This window comes from Cryptomeria japonica, chromosome 2, assembly GCF_030272615.1.
Source record: "Cryptomeria japonica chromosome 2, Sugi_1.0, whole genome shotgun sequence".
NCBI classification, from domain to species: domain Eukaryota; kingdom Viridiplantae; phylum Streptophyta; class Pinopsida; order Cupressales; family Cupressaceae; genus Cryptomeria; species Cryptomeria japonica.
This window is the reverse complement of record NC_081406.1, coordinates 577,636,003-577,652,772: the sequence shown is the minus strand read 5'-3', so window position 1 is coordinate 577,652,772 and position 16,770 is coordinate 577,636,003. Positions and strand designations below refer to the sequence as shown.

At 42.8% G+C, this 16,770-nt stretch overlaps 1 protein-coding gene across 12 annotated transcripts in view; it reads left to right on the top strand.

Moving 5' to 3' along the window:
- LOC131051075 (uncharacterized) overlaps positions 1-16,770 on the top strand; it is a 190,223-nt gene that overhangs the window by 41,633 nt on the left and 131,820 nt on the right. For 9 of the 12 annotated variants that reach the window (XM_057985464.2, XM_057985471.2, XM_057985503.2 and 6 more), the window contains exon 4: positions 13,397-13,491. In XM_057985464.2, coding sequence (XP_057841447.2) covers positions 13,397-13,491 — 95 coding nt within the window. The remainder of the gene's footprint in view (positions 1-13,396; positions 13,492-16,770) is intronic. The other 3 variants (XM_057985447.2, XM_057985488.2, XM_057985511.2) reach the window with 1 other exon arrangement.

Sequence of the window (16,770 nt, the reverse complement as noted above, 5' to 3'; positions counted from 1 at the left end):
CCTTCGGTTGTGCGAATGTCATCTAAAATCCCCGTGTGAGCCAGCTCTCCATAGCCACGACCGACGGGTCGACACGCATCTCTACGACCGGGGGATGGGTCGCTGTCATTGGCTCCTCCAACAAAGACGTCGAAACAGTCACCACTGCCTCAGTCCCCACAACGTCCAACCACACCTGAGGCTCCGTATCCACTACCTCCCTCAGCCCCTTCTCCTTGGCGACTACTACCCGATGCGGTGACTCCTCTGTCCCTGACTCTGCCATGTCCTCCGTAAGTGCTGCCGTGGTTGGGCCTGGTGATGCTACCTGTTGCTGGAGGGGGCCAAGTGTAACTGGCGTGCGGCACTGCCCGAAGGTCGGAATAAAGGTGCCACCCACTCCAGATGATGGCATCGGCGTGCCCATCGATAGCAGGGGTGGGGCTAACAGGACCCGCTCCTTCGTCGCCCTGCTTCTATCATCCTCCTCGTCCGCTTTTGAATCTTCTGTACTACTGGAATCCCTCCTGTTGTCAGGCTCCCCTGAGGCCGAGTTCGTATCTACCGCATGTTTCCGCTTCGCAGAAGAGTGCCCAATGTCCAAGTGTCTCCAATACATTATTGGAGGCTCACCTGCTGCCAACGGTCCCTGTGGCCTTACCTCCAACTCTGCCTCCGGCACTGCTTTCCGCGTGGCCTCCAGGAACAACCCTATAGCATAGTGGGGCATATAGAATGTGCGATGCTGCATTGTCAAGAACTCATACATGCGCTCTGCTAGTAACGCGACCCAATCATACACAATGCCATATGACATCCATAATGCACCGCCAGTGGCCCTCTGCAACAAAGGTTTTACGGATTCCTTGACCCTTTGTGGCGTTAGCCACGTTGTCCAACTCTGCTGCCGTCAAGTTCCTGGAGATTAATTTAATCCACCGTTCTTTCTCTTCCTGCTTCATCTTTTTAGCCTTCAACTCTATTTTCCTACCCTGTCTGTCTGGAATGCCGAATACTCTCGTGAATTCCACCGCTTTGAAGGATATGGTAACATCCCTCCCGAGGTATTCAAGAGTACTGGTGTGTGTGTGTGTCTGTCGAAGGTGTTCACCATGAATCGTAGGGCACCCTCGTACTTGCGGATAGGAAACACGGGCATCCGAATAGCCCACTCCACTTCTGCCTTACGGAGGTTTTGCTTCACCAGATCATTGTCGGGAGTGTCCGGCCACCATTTCCGACATTCTGACCCATTCAGGCCTTCAAAGGTGATATTCTGGGGTGTTAACGTATTTTTCCCACTTATGGCAGCTTGTGGTGCTTTCTGCTTTTGCTTCTGTCAGGCGCTGGCATCCATGGTGCTTCTTGCAACACGTACATCTGACGATAAAACCCTGGTATTGCTATCCATCTGGCTGCTACTAGAGGAAGCCTGCAACTGTTTTTCCCAACTTCGTTTCCCCGCTGAATCCATTAATCTCTGGTATAATTGATTTCTAGTTAAAATCGTACGGTCGTTGGACACCTTTGTAACGACCTTCTTCTGTTGTGTATGGCTGTGTTGCTTTGTGGGCTATGTGTCTCTCTTCGTGCGTGGCGGCTGCGTGGTTTACTTCTGACGTGGGCTGCGTCTTGTTTTTTTCCTCGCGTGCATGGGCTGCGTATTTTTCCTTTGCATGCATTTTTGTGTTTTGCACTTTGTTTGTGCGGGGGTTTATGTGTGCGTGTGTCCACCGCACGGTGGCATTCACTGCCGATGGCGACCAACGCACGATGGCTCCACCGCCGGGGCCCACCGTCGGTGGGCCCACCGTCGGTGTAACCACTGCACAGTGGTTCCACCTTCGGTGGTCCCACCGTCGGTGGTTCCATCGCACGGTGGTTCCACCGTTGGTGGTCCCACGCCTTCTTTTTTTTTTTTTCGTCGTACGGACCGTATGTTTTTTTTATAAATTTTTTTTTTCTTGTTTATCTTTTAATAAACTGACGAACATCCAGACTGGAGGGTCCAGGTTCCCTCCGTTCGTGATAAACCTTTAATTTTGACCCATTGACGGCGTCTGGTATCTCCTTCCCGTCGAGTGTCCACAACTTGATTGCCCCGTTGGCATTGACCTCGCGTACCTTGAAGGGCCCCAGCCATCGCACTTTAAATTTTTCCTGGTTTGATTTCGTTCCTCCCATTGAATTTCAACACTAGCTGCCCAAGAGTAAACTTCATTCGTCGAAGATGCTTGTCGTGCCAAACCTTCCGTCTCTGCTGGGCTGCCTCTGTGGCCCATTGTGTTAGCATTCTTTTTTCGTCCAACTTACTTAAGGCATACAGTCTCTCCCTCAGGCTCTCCATATCCCCTTGTCTGTTCTCTACTACAATGCGAAGGCTTGGCACCATGAATTCTGCTGGCACCATCGCTTCCTGCCCGTACATGAGTTGGAACGGAGTCTGACCCGTGGTCACTTTGTAAGTCGTTTTGTAGGCCCATAGTAGAGAGGGTAACCTCTCCTCCCAATTTTCCTTTTCTACTCCACAGGACTTGTAAATTACTGATATCAATATTTTGTTTGTGGCCTCGGCCTGGCCTTTGGCACATGGATAGTACGGGCTAAATAATGAGTGAAAAATCTTAAACCCTGAGGTCAACAGCCATATGACATGGTTCACGAAGTGGCCCCCCCGGTCACTGGTTGACTGGATAGGTATGCCATATCGCGTAATGATTTGTTCATAGATAAATTTCGTCGTGCTTACTGCAGAGTTATCTGGGAGAGCCCTCGCCTCCACCCACTTAGTCACGTATTCCGTCGCAACCACAATGTACTGGCACCGTCATGTGCGGCTAGCCTTGAGAGGCCCTACAAAGTCGAGTCCCCATTGTTTGAAGAGTTCCTGTGTGTGCGACGGGTTGAGGGGCATGAAGTCCCGCTTCAGAGGTTTGCCCGCCCGTTGGCAAGTGTCGCACCCCACGACCCACTCCCTGGCGTCATGATGTACGGTTGGCCACCACAGTCCTGCCAGAAGCACCTTGTGGGCTGTAGTGTCTGGGCCCATATGTCCACCTGCGGGTCCTTCGTGTGCCTCCCTTAATACGCTCGAGACTTCTTCCTCCATGACACAACGCCTTAATACCTGGTCTGGCCCCATTTTGTAGAGTAACCCGTTGATGAGTGAAAAAGTCCTGCTCCTTAATACGAGCTTTCTCCGTTCCCCTGGAGGCATACCCTCCGGAAATCGGGACGTTGACAGGTACTCTCCAATCTTCTTGTACCATGAAGGAAGTACGGCTATTTGGAACAAGTGCGCATCCAGAAAATCATCATTTACTCCCTCTGGAGGTTCCCCTGACTTAATCTGGGACAGCTGGTCGGCTATGACATGGCTTCGCCTCGGTCTTACCACAATTGAAAATGTGAACTCTTGTAGTAGCAATAGCCAACGGCTTATCCTCCCTTGGATAATAGGCTTGTTTACCAAGTACATGAGTGCTGGTGGTCTACGTAAAATGTGAATGGTGTGGCCAGGAGGTAATGACAGAATTTCTGTACGACATAGACCATATCGAGGGCTTCGTGTTCTGTGGTACTATAGTTCTTTTCCGCTTTCGAGAGCAACTTGTTGGCAAAATAAACGGGGTGGTCCAACCCGTGTCCTCCTACCTGGGCTAGTCTAGCCCCGATGGCGTAGTTTGAAGCATCCACGTGAACATGGAATTCCTTATCCCAATTTTGGTATGCCAGTATGGGTGCTCCCATCAACCTTGTCTTTAGCTCTTCAAAGGCCTTGCTCTATTGCTCTGTCCAGATGTATGGTTCCCCTTTCCATGTCAACCTATCCAACGGGTGGGACACCCCAGCGAAGTTCTTGATGAACCTCCTGTAGTACCCCACATGACCAAGGAAGGATTTTATCCCGGTGACGTTCGTAGGAGGTTCCATTTCTACTATTACCCGAATCTTGTCCGGGTCCGTTTTCAATCCTTCTTTACACACAATGTGTCCAAGCAATCTTCCTTGTGGTACCATGAATCTACATTTCTATGGATTGAGGGCCAACCGTGCCCTCCGACATCTCTCTAGGCACTCCCTGAGGGTTTTTAGGTGGGTGTCCTGTCCACTGTAAATAGACCAATCATCCAGGAAGGCTTTGAAGTTCCCCACCGACATCTTGTCGAAGATGTGCAAGATGATGCGTTGAAAGGTGGCAGGTGCATTGCATAGACCAAAGGGTATTCGGTTGTATGCATACACCCCGTCCTCCGCCACGAAGGTTGTTTTCAACTTATCTTCCTCCGCGATGGATATTTGGTTGTACCCAGAGAACCCATCCATGAAGGAATAGATTTCATGTCCAACTACTTACTCCAAGATGTTGTCGGTGAAGGGTATGGGAAACGGGTCTTTAATAGTGACAGCGTTCAGACATCGGAAGTCTACACAGATCCGGATCTAATTGGCCTCTTTCTTGAGGGAAATCACAATGGGAGATACCCATTCGCTTGTCTGAACTTTGAAGATTATGCCCGCTTCCAACATCTGCTCAATTTCGTTGTTCACCCGTGCAGCATAATTCTTGTTCATACGGTAAGGTCGCTTCCTCACCGGCTGGGTTCTCAGTACCAATGTTATTCGGTGTACACATAACTCTGGGGGCACGTCCTTCAGGTCCTTGTACGTCCATGCAAAGACATCCTTGTATTCAAGGAAAATTTTGAAGGCTGCAGCCTTCAGCGCTGGATTCCAGTCATCTCCGACAAGGATGATCTTGGGGTCACTCATCCCTCTGAGGTTTGTCTCCTTTAAATTGGCTTCCTGGTATTTAATGGGCTCCCCCTTTGGGAATTGGTGTCCCAGTGTCTTGTTCACCAAGGCCCTCCCTTCCTTATACTCGCCATATTCTGGGGGAAATACATCTGGTTCTTCCTCAATGCTCAATACATTGCATGAGGGTGTAAATATTTCATAGTCTCCCATTTGCCAATGGAAAAGACCATTCAAGGAGTCCCCGTCGTCCCCTGAGTATGCCTCCAGTTCTAACATCTCTTCGTCACTAGGCTCCATGCGGCGTCCGTCTTCGCCCTCCGCCAACTGGTCTCCCTCAGATTCCGAGTCAGAGGAGGATGCTAACTCCTCACTCACCATCTGTGTACGGAGATCGATCACGTACTTCCTCCCCACCTTTTCCAAGGAAAGAGTATTCCACTTCCAGTTATGGTTTGCTTTTGTTGCAATGAGCCACCCACGCCCGAGGATGGCGTCATACCCTTTCTGCTTCAGGGGATACTACAAAATCCAGCACGAATGGCTGCGTGCCAATCATCACTTGCTGGCCCATGAGGGTACCAAGGGGTTTAATCCCATGCTGATCTGCCCCTTGTAGGTTGAACGTGGGGGGCCACAACGTAGGCTTTCTCAGTTTTTTCCATGTGGCTTGTGGGAGCACATTTACTCTTGACCCTCCATCCACAATAGTGTCTGTCAAGGTAGTCCCCAGTATGCCCATTTCTACCATCGCCGGTTGGCGTCCGTTGTTGACTACCAACAACATGTGGTCGACTGTGGGGCTTAGGACCTCTCTTAACGTAGGGTCGGCTGTGGGGCTCACGACCTCCATCATTTTCACCTGTGAGGGTACAGAGTTTAAGATAGCCGTTTTTAACTGCGGCACTGTCTCCAGGAGGTCTTGTATTCTCACGGGTACCTCCATCTGCAATATTTTCCGTAAGATTTCCTCTTCTCCCCTCGTTCGTGGCAGATTTGAGGTCTGGTTGCTGTTCTGTCCTTGTGCGGCCATTTCCTTTGTGATCTCGTCTCTTGCTTCCCGCACTCTTGCTGTCTCCGTGTGGGGATCTGGGTATGCACCCTGTTTGGCCTGCGCCCTTGTGATTGCCAACACTTCTGCTTTCGTGGGTTCTATGTTTAGGAGGTTTACACCAGGTTTCGGGCAATTTGCGTCCTCATGGTCACCTGGGCCGCACCATCGACAGAGGTGCTGAGGGTTGGCTTCCTTTGTGCAATCGCGGGTGAAGTGTCCCCACTGCTTGCAGGCCCTACACTGGATCATTGGCTGGCCCTTGGCGTCATACTGGATCCGGTTTCTGTTATTGTTATTGTTATTGTTATTATTTCTTCTGCTGCCGCGTCTGTTATCCCGGTATCCTCCAGATGATGCCGTTTTGTTCGTTTGTTGGCTCGTACTTGTTGGTGCGGACGTTGTGGCCTGCCCTGTGAACAACACCTAGTTCATTTGCGTATTCCGGGTTTTCATGTTGTATGGGCACTCCTTGGTGGAGTCTCCCATCACTTGGCAAATCTCGTAGAATGCCTTCTTCGGGCAAGTACCCTTTGTGTGCCCCTCCTCTTTGCACTCAGTGCACCATATGTCCCCTTCGGTCCGACCGGTGCTTCTCATTGTTTTGAATTCCCTCCTCATTCGCTCCATGTCTTTCTGGAGCACTTGCACCCGTTTGCCAGCCTCGCTGTCGCTGCTGCTTTCCTGTGACGAGTCATCCTCCTCGGACGAGCTATCCTCCTCCTTCTTTTTCTTCGATGTCTTGGTCTCGCTCTCGAGATCCATCGCTCTATTGTATGCGTCTTCGTACGATGTAGGTGGAACGATTTTCATCTTCTTTCGGAGGGAATGCTTTAGGCCCTCCACGAACCATCGCTTTTTCAACCCATTTGCTGGTTGACTCTCCATTTTTCCCAATAGTTCCTTCAGCCGCCGATTGTAGGCTCGGACAGTCTCGTTCTCGTTCTGCTTCGTTCCGTAGATCTCGGCGACTATTTCGTTGTCATCTCTTAGGAGGCGGAACTCTGTCCCAAACTCCTTCTTCAGGTCGGGCCATGTGCCGACTTTGGCCTTATTCATGTTTGAGTACCAGTCTATGGCCACTCCCCTTAAAGTTGCTGGGAACTGTGTTACCCATTCGTCTTGGTCGGTAACACCGTTCGTTGACCATATGGTTTAGCACGTTCGACAATAGCGGACGGGATCTTCCTTCCCTTCGCCATTGAACTTCGGCAGTTTCTGTTTACTCCCCATCGATGGGGGTCGTCTTCTTGGAGCTGGTTGTGGCTGTGTCTGTGCCCCTGCGCCGCTCCCTCCGGTCCCTCCGGTGCCGGTGGTGTGTCCTGCGTGGGTGAGTGGAGGTACCGTGTTTTGCCTACCGAGTGTGGCACCTACCGTACGGTTATCCTCCCCTTCGTTGTCACCTGCGCCCACTCCTGGCTCCCTTTGGTGATCCTCACTTTGTGGTGTAAGGGATAAGTTTCTGAACCGATCTTGGGTCTCTTCGACTAGATCTCTCCGTAACCTTGTTTCCTCCAGAAACTCTTCGTGGCATCTCACCCTACGGTGGTCTGGCGATGCGTAGAAATTCCCCTCGGCTTCTGCAACCTCCGTGACACCTCCTTGGTTCCCTTCGGGCAACCCTTCGGCAGGTCGTCCTTCAGCAAGTTGCCTCAGCCTTCGTCTACATTCTACTTGCTGCTCCAGAATCAAGGCCCTCTACGCAACCTCCCACTCGTTTGTTTCTGCTTTTTTATTTCTATCTTTATTCAATAGGCTGGGCATTAATTGCCGTACATTTCCATAATTCACAATACATAAATCAAAACATGTCTTTATTAATTCATTTCCTCAGATACAACTCGTGTCAATGACACTTTTATTTGAATATAGAAGGTTCAAGGTTCAATTCCTTCCTGGCCTGGCGCCATCCCGTTTTGCGTCTCGTTGGCTGTTGTCTTCGTACTGTTGAAGGATTTGTTGGCGTCGCTCTTCCTGGGCAATCTCCTCCAGGCGAGCTTGTTGTGCCAGCGATGCCTGTGCAAGCAACCGGGAAAGATGGTTCATCAACCGGTTTACTGCCGGGCTCACCTCCAATGCTGTCCACACGACACTCGGTGGGATTTCCGCCTCCGTCGCCTCTCGTCGGATGTAGGTCTGGATGGCTACCTGGAGCAGAATTGAAAATTCTCTCGTTGCGGTGTCTTCCCTTGTGTAAAGTTCTGTTCGCGCGTCGTTGGCCTCTGGGTTTACCTCACCAACGGGTAGGCCCATCGTGTCTGTGCGCCATCTGCGTCTTCCGTTCTTGAGTACGTCTAGGCAACGGCGCCAAATGTTTACCCTCTCGGGTGAATAACTTAAAACATAAAGCACGTAATGCAGAATAATAATGCCATAGATATAAGACAAGTATAAGAGATGTTATTCCATTCATAATTGTGTGTTACAAGCTACATTCCAAAGTATATAAAGATACCGAGGGGGTGTGAGCGCCAACCGTCGCATTGCAACGACCACCCCTCGGTTGCCAACTAACCAAGATAATTACACATAATTAACTAGTCTTATTCTCATGTACAATAATGCCACCAACATCCTGTGTGTCCACCGTTCTGATAGGTCCATCTATGATTTATGGTTCACCACCCCAAGAGGATGTCGACCACTAGGCTTAGCCATTTTTTAATTCTTTGGTTGATTTGGGTTAGAGAAGATTGTGAAGTCTTGTTCCAAGATAATATTTTATGTTTTGGTATAGTGTGAGGACCGGGGATATGGCATGATGCCATATTATCATGAACTCAAAGTGGCACTTAGAAGAGTAGGAGTGGACAAATTCCTACTTATGCCATATTTCAGTATCATGTAATTTAAACTATACCCGGTGTGGATGGTATCTAGCTACTATCTAGAGAGCTGATGCTAATATGTACAATATATGGATAAATAAATAAAAATTACTTGTAGGGATGAGGACTTTATGAGAATCTTTTGTGTACCTTCACATGGTTTGCTAGTGACTAATGTAGTGCCTATGTTACATAGGCTTAAAAGGATTATGCAGTCAAACAAATATGTTGGGTAGATTTGACACAAGACAAATTGACACAGATGTAGGCCATGGGATGCAGGGGCATCAAGGAGTATTTAGCATCTCATGAGTTGAGGTGCATCTTTGATGTTATGAGACGTTGCTTGGTAGCAGCTACTAGGGCCTCATATATTACTATATGGATGTTTGACTATATGCTGGGATTGGGAAGGGTAAGATTTATGATTGGGGCAAATTCCTTTCAACAAGAATACATGAATTTCTGTCATTGTCTTATAAAGGTTTTAGTGTGACACAAGATGGAGGTGGGTTTTTCTTGGATGCAAGGTATTCTTAGGCAACAACAAAGATACGTATGATTCTAGTTAGCCATCTGTGTTTCAATGGAGGCATCTTGGTATTCCATTGGCCAACCTCAAGGATGATTGTGGAATAGGAAAAAATTGGAAGCATGTGGTCAAGCTACTAACTGGAAGATGAAACTTTCTTCTTTGTTTAATCACTATTAACTATTGAGGGTGAATTAATTGAGGAGTTTCCCCCCATTTTCTTCCCTCTTATAGTAAACAAAAAAAGACAAAATAAAATAGGTAGTTTTTTAGGACTAGTTTTGGAGGCTTTTTGGTAGGTCTTGAATATTAGTAAAGTTAAAAGTCTTTTTAGACTAGTTTGCTACATGATGTAATCTGGTATTAGTAAATTCAATATTCTATTTAAGAACACACTCATTGTAATATCCCCACTTTGAAATAGAATTTAATAATATATGATAATAATATCCCCACTTTGAAATATAATTTAATAATAAATGATAATAATATCCCCACTTTGAAATAGAATTTAATAATAAATGATAATAATAAAATTAAAATATAAAATGATATAATTAAATATGATTAATAAGAAATTAATTAAGTTAATGAAAAGTCAAAAGACATGAAAGGAAAAGTTGTGACTCCCTCAACAATGATATATAAAAGGGAGAAGAAAACCTCATTTGGGAGGGGGGATAATTTGGTGATGAGAAGTGCAGATTTGATTTAAATAATAAGTGCAGATCTGATTATGAAAGGATGTGTCCCTTTCAAATGGTAGAAATAATGAAGAGTTACACTCTTTCAAAGGGTGCTAATGGTGAAAGGGCATGTCTCTTGCCAAAGGGCATACATGATGAAAAGGTGTGACCTCTCCCTCAAATTGAGAGATATAAAGGGAAGGAATCAAAAGCATCTAGTGACATCACCATTGATAAGATCAGATCAGAATTGTTATCAAGTTACAAGAAGTAACATTTGTGTTCTTTATGGTATGCCTCCCAATCTGCAGGCGACATCTATAGTGCGAACTCCAACCGCAAGCTACAATCTGCGTACAGGTAAGAGGGGTTAAGAAGTCTTAAGGTATATATGTGTGTGGACGTGTGTGCCACACACACACATGCATTTTTATGAATACATATATCTCTGTTGATTACTTATATGAATGTAGCAATAAAGATAGAAATCTATGTAGAATATGTATGTATATTTAGGATCATTAGAAAGATTAAAGAATATGTAAATGAAGATGTAAATTATGGAATGGAAAACAATAATGAATTATAAAATGTAATATTAATGTGATTATATGGTGAAGGTTATAGGGAAGAAATTCCCTTAGTCTAATGAAGGGATTATGATAATCCTTGGAGGGCAGTATATACTGAATATCTATATGCATATATATGGCTTGGTTGACTAAGTTCATCCAAGAAGAGACGGATCTGGCCGGTCCCCTCTCAGGACTTGGATGATGGGATGCATCATCCAAGGCAAGGAATTGACATAGGGTCTTCCTTGGATGGCTTGGGTGTAAGACACCCAAGATAGGAATCGAATTAACCTTCGATTTCCTGAAGGGCTTGGATGTAAGAAATTACATTCAAGACAGGAGTCGAATTAACCTTCGATTTCTTGGAGGGCTTGGATGTAAGAAATTACATTCAAGACAGGAGTTGAATTAACCTTCGATTTCTTGGAAGGCTTGGATGTAAGAAATTACATTCAAGATAGGAGCCGAATTCACCTTCGACTTCCTGGAGGGCTTGGAACCAAGATGGGCTCCAAGAAGGCGAGCTTCATGACCGCCTAAGGACATACTTTTGTATGGCAATCGTATCTTTTTTATTAGATAAAAGTTGTGATTATGTTAAGTATATTAAAGTTAGATTGCAATTTAGATTACTTCTATATATATATATATGTTTGCTGTATTCTAACAATCTATTTTGTAGGTTAATGATCTCTACCTAGTAGGGACATTACACTCATGTTTTTGGCATTTTACCTACGTTACCCCAAGTTTCCGGGACGGGGGGACAGGGGGACAAGTTTCCGGGACGACAATTTTTTTTGCCAAATTTGGGGACGGGGGGGTGGGGGGGGGGGACGGCAAAGGGGATGGCTATATAAAATATAGGGGAAATTTAAATATATAGGAAAATTCTAAATGTTCATATGAAAACATGGATAAAGCATGCATCTATACATTATATTCATATGAAAACATGGATATAGCATGTGTATGATACTATGAAAACATTTTAGAATGCAAACATCGAACATACAACATTATCAATAGACTCAATACTCAATATGCACTCATAATTCAGAATTTCAATTCATTCACATTGTCAATATGCATATCATATTAGACATTAAAGAACTAAAATACAAAATGCCCAAAGGCTACACTGCTGCCATACTTTTTCATTGTCAATTGTGATATGGAAATCAAAATAGTACTAAGTAAATACTAAAAAGCAAAGTATAATATTATTATTTAATTTATTTTCTATTTATAAATTTTAAAATTTATAATATGAATTAATTTAAAATTATAAATATTTGATATGAATTAATAAATTTAATGTTGCCTTGTAATTTTTGATAGAGGGCCCATGTTAGAAAATTATAGATAGTCGTATTTTGATTTCATAACTAATCAAATTCAATAATAAAAAAATTCATAGTCGTTTTTTAAATTTTTTCAATATAGAGGGCCCATGTTAGAAAAATATAGATAGTTGTATTTTCAATAATTTTTTATAACTATTTTGAAAAATTTGAATTGATAGAGGGCCCATGTTAGAAAAATTAAAAAAAATTGAAAATACTTTTTTTTATTTTTTTAATATTTTTCCCTAGCCCTAGATGTGGGGGACGGCTGGGATGTCCCCAATCTGTCCCCAGCCGTCCTCGGGACGTACAGACGTTCCCCACAGCTAGGGAAGCCGTCCCCCAGTTTCGGGGACGTCCCCTCAAAATTCTGACAATTTGGGGATGGGGGGGGGGGGGACGTCCCCTGGCCGTCCCCAAGTCCCCAAAACATCCCTGGGACTGGGATGGGGGTTTTCAGGTAGGGGAGGCGTCCCCGGGTTTCCTAGTATTTTACCCATTTCTGCATGTTGAGTTGAAGTAGAATAATCTTTTCCCTGCAGAGGTTATGCTACTCTACAATTTTGTTAATGGAATTTAGTAAGTTACTATCAATCATATTATGTTGTTATGGGCCTTCCAACGGATGGAACAGGGTGGAGCATATTGCTAAGAGTTACATAATTTTCCCTTTAATAAGCTGGTAATTGTTTAATTATGTCTTTAAGATCTGCTTTAGGCTGTGTTGATAAACTTTTATTAAATTATATGTAAGGTTATTCTCATAAGTATAAGTTTTTTCTTAGGTATTCTTTTATTAGGTTTGAATTCCTCACTATGAAGTTTAGTTTCAGGTCTTCTTAAAGCGACCTAACAATATCATGAAATATCAATTTTTCTGGATGAACATACCAATCTACTTTGGTAAACCTGAAAACATATTGTGAAAGTCTATGCACCCAAGGAAAAATTTAGACGGTACCATTATTCAGTCACAGGTTGGAATATTTTAACCTCAAATTAGTTTAATGTTTGTACTGTTGACTTCATATTTGCAGCCATCCATCTGTTATTATTTTTTTTGTTTTAAGTCAGTCCTATGTGTAGTTTGGGGATTTTAGTTGGCTCTCTTTTATTATTTTTTGTTGCGGAGACAATCACTTCCTAGTTTGCAAGCCCCAAGTTTGAAAATTAATTTTACATCCAAGCGTAAACAACTTGATATCTACTTTCTTTGAGCATCAGAGCCCATTATTCAGATGATACTATTTGTTTATCTGGCAAGTGGGAATTTTATGATTTAATCTTCTCTATCTGTGTTTTCTAGAATGACTTTTATCAATGCCCAGTTACCCATTCATCATGGTTGTTTCCTTTAGTCACATTAAGCTTAACTAAAATTTTAACTTGCGTAAGTTGCTTTAAGTTCATTTAAAAGAGTTCTGATATGATATTTGCTTTGATCTATTTTTATTAACTTTTTCTTGTTGATTAAGCCTAAATTATTCATGAGTTAGTGGGATTAATTATGAAATATGTTCTTATGCTCTCATCTAATGTATGGACTAGCATGTTATTGTGTATTTTTATTGGTACTACAAAGATGTCACAGTGAAGAGCTTGTGATTGCAATCTTATGTTTTTTGGAATATCTGTTATTGACAGACCCCTGTTGAACCACCTAATTGGGAGAATATTTTTGAAGACACAAGATTACCTCTTATGGTGGATATTGGCTGTGGTATGTCATGTAATCCTCAGTAAGTATGATATCTTGATGCTGTCATTGCCTAATACCTTCACTGAAGTTTTGTACTGGTCTCTCATGTACGTTTAACTGAAGTTCTGTGCAGTTTTCTTTTTGCATTCCTACACCCCCTAAAGAGAGTCAAAATTTTGAAAAACAAGATTTAATTGTGAAAATTTAGAAAGATAATCACATAAATTACTGTAATAATATAGATTCCCATACCATTTCTAAAAGCTTCCATTTCTTTATCAATATCTCCCTCCACTTGTAATTTATATAATTGTATGCGAACTTGAGGAAAACCACATGCTCTTTGTTATATTTACTTTTTAGTTTTTTGTCAAATTTTAGGGTCACATGGAAACATGCCCCATCTCCCAAACCTTGTGTCCCTGAGACGTGAACATGGAAGGGGACATTCCTGAATGTTCCAGTTTTCTGCAATTCAGATTGTGCATCCAAGGTCTGCACTGTTGACATGGGCAAATCAGATCGAGTGACTAAATCGGGTCCAGCTTGATTATTTACAATCAGGTTCTTGCAAGAACTTTTGAAAGTTCTCTAGTGATGGTTCCCCTCATCTGGATGAAACACTTGATGGGCTTCACTTCCATTTGTGGAATTCTTGGTGTAGCACGTGAAGATTATTTGTAAATAGCCTTATCAACATAGCTGCTGATTGGTTTGAACATCTTCTAGCCAGATGTATCACTAATTGGAACAATCTGAGGACAAAGTTCATTTCTTGATTCAGACCTGCGAAAGACAAGCACGAGTTAGTTTCTCTGCTTTCAAATATTAAGAAAAAGATAAAGAGCCTATGTGTGAATTTGTAGCAAGAATCGCCTAATTGACCAACAGAATTTCAGTGGCTGCAAGCCTTAGTGCGGCAAACACTGTATGTTTTTTTATGAATGCTCATAACTTGGAGATGAAATATGCATTAAAGAGAGTGCACTTAAATAATCTAGATGATTCGAGCCAGAAAGATGAGAGAAGAATTAAAGAGTCTTGTACAGTCATCACAAGATGATATAATATCTTGTAGATGCTAGCAATGAAGTTACCATTCTGAAGAGTGCTCAAGGTGAGTGATAGGGAAATGTCTAACCATAAAATAACCCTCCACAAGATTGTGAAAGAAGGCTATTAATTCCATTAAGGCCTTGTCTTAAATTTGAGGAATAGGCCACCCCTTAGTTGTCTCCATTCTGATAAATAACCAAGCTGGAGCAATGAAACAGTTTTGTTTCTTCCATTATAGTGATGACCATGAAGGGGAGACATGTTCATAAATGATGAGAGTCCAAAAAAGGTTCTTTGGAGAAACTTCAAATGTTGAATGTGATACACAATCATTTGCAACAGATAATGTGCCAATGACATTTTGGACCACATTCTGTGGTTAGAAAGATTTTGTTGCTAGTCAAGCTCTCTTGGTCCAAACAAGATCAGCAAATGATAAGGGAAGGGACAAAATTGGAGAAACAAGATCATCAAGCCAAACTGCTTAATTTCCCTTTGATGTAGTTCCAAGAGTTAATGCTTACTACTTCATCTAAAGAATATGATATTGTAGGTGATGTGGCAGGTAAACACACAGATATCTCTCCATTGGAGGTCTTGAAGAAACTCCTGGGACAAAAATAAAAATTTATGTGATATCTTAGTAAGGAGCCAAGTGATGCTTCACATGTGCGGTCTGCCTTTGGCCTTGCAAATGACAAGCCTATGATCAACAATCATCTGCTCAACAAATGCGACTTGGAGTTGGGAGCATTCAACAACATCATCGCACTCAAAGTAATGAAGTGTTTATCATCTGCTCAACAAATGTGTCTTACAATATGATGCCACTCAATGTTAATGAGGGCACTTGGATTGTCATGCACAAGAACCTCTGCAAAATTCTTTTTACATTGAATTGAAGTTTGCAACCCTAGCTACGAAAATCAAATATTTGTGGTGCCTTTTGTTACTCACCTTGCAAAAAAGATCTTCAAAACCATTCTGGTTGGCAATGTTCTAGACGATTACAAAATGCTTCTTTATTGCCAATTCAAAAGTGATTTTGGAGGGATCTTTTCATTAGATTGGTCACATGTGATAGTACCGATTGGTGATTAGATTTAGCCACAAGTAGAACCCAAGAGGTGGTCAGTTGTCTATAGGTCTAATGACCCTAAAGGTGAGGTTAATTTATGAAGAAATTGGACCGATCACATGTATGCTTATGTCAATAGAGGAAGTTGGTGAAACAAAGTTCTATCATTAGATGATCTTGAAAATTGTATGGAATATGTACTTTGATGGTAGCTCTTGTATATATGGTTGTTATTGAGCTCCAAATAGTCAACAATACCCCTTCTACAAACTATAGTTTGACTATACTGACAATATTGTTGAGTACAAAGCATTGCTTCTTGGGTTGGTAAGTGCATGGGATATGAAGACCAAGAATCTGAAGGGATTTGGAGATGCATAATTGATGGCGGTTTCAAGCAAAGAATGATAGCTTGATGTATTATCGCATTAAAATATGGGACATCGTTGAATTGTTTGATGTCTTTTTGATCATTGTCATACCATGGAAGTAGAATCAACATGTTAACTCACTGACTTTTAAATCAATGTTCCAGTCCAATGCAAAGTTTCATGACTCTAAGTTCACCATCGAATTGCTCTACCAAACAATGGTACTGGAGAATGCATCCAATTGGCAAATTTTTAATGAAAATGAGCACATTATCAGATTTCTCAAGAATTCTAATGAGTTCAAAGGCACTTATTTCAAGTGAAGTACATCAAGATTGCATGAAGCCATTTTTGAGAACACCATCAAGCATGAAGAAGACATTTTGTTATTTAAAGATAATAAAAGTCTTAAAGGTCTAGTGTCTCTTGAAGATCTTTTTTATTGTCATAATAAGTACATTAAAAACAAAGTTGAAGCAAGTTCTTTGTACACATGTGAATAGGATAAGATCAACCTTGGAACTTGGGAAGAACCTAGGTATGTTCGCATGGGTAAATGTTGTTCCCTTGAAGAAACACATTGGTTTGATAGTTTGTTCAAGGATTACAAAGACATTTTTGGTTGGTCTTATAGTGACCTCAAGTCTTTCAAATTAGAGTAGTTGCTTTGTACCATCCTACATAAGTTGGAGGCCAAACCATTCCAACGAAATCAAAAGCACTTCAATTTGATGATTGAATATAATAAAAGTAGAGTTCAGTAAACTTTTGGATGCATGCATTATCTTCTTAGTAAGGAACTCTGCTTGGATTG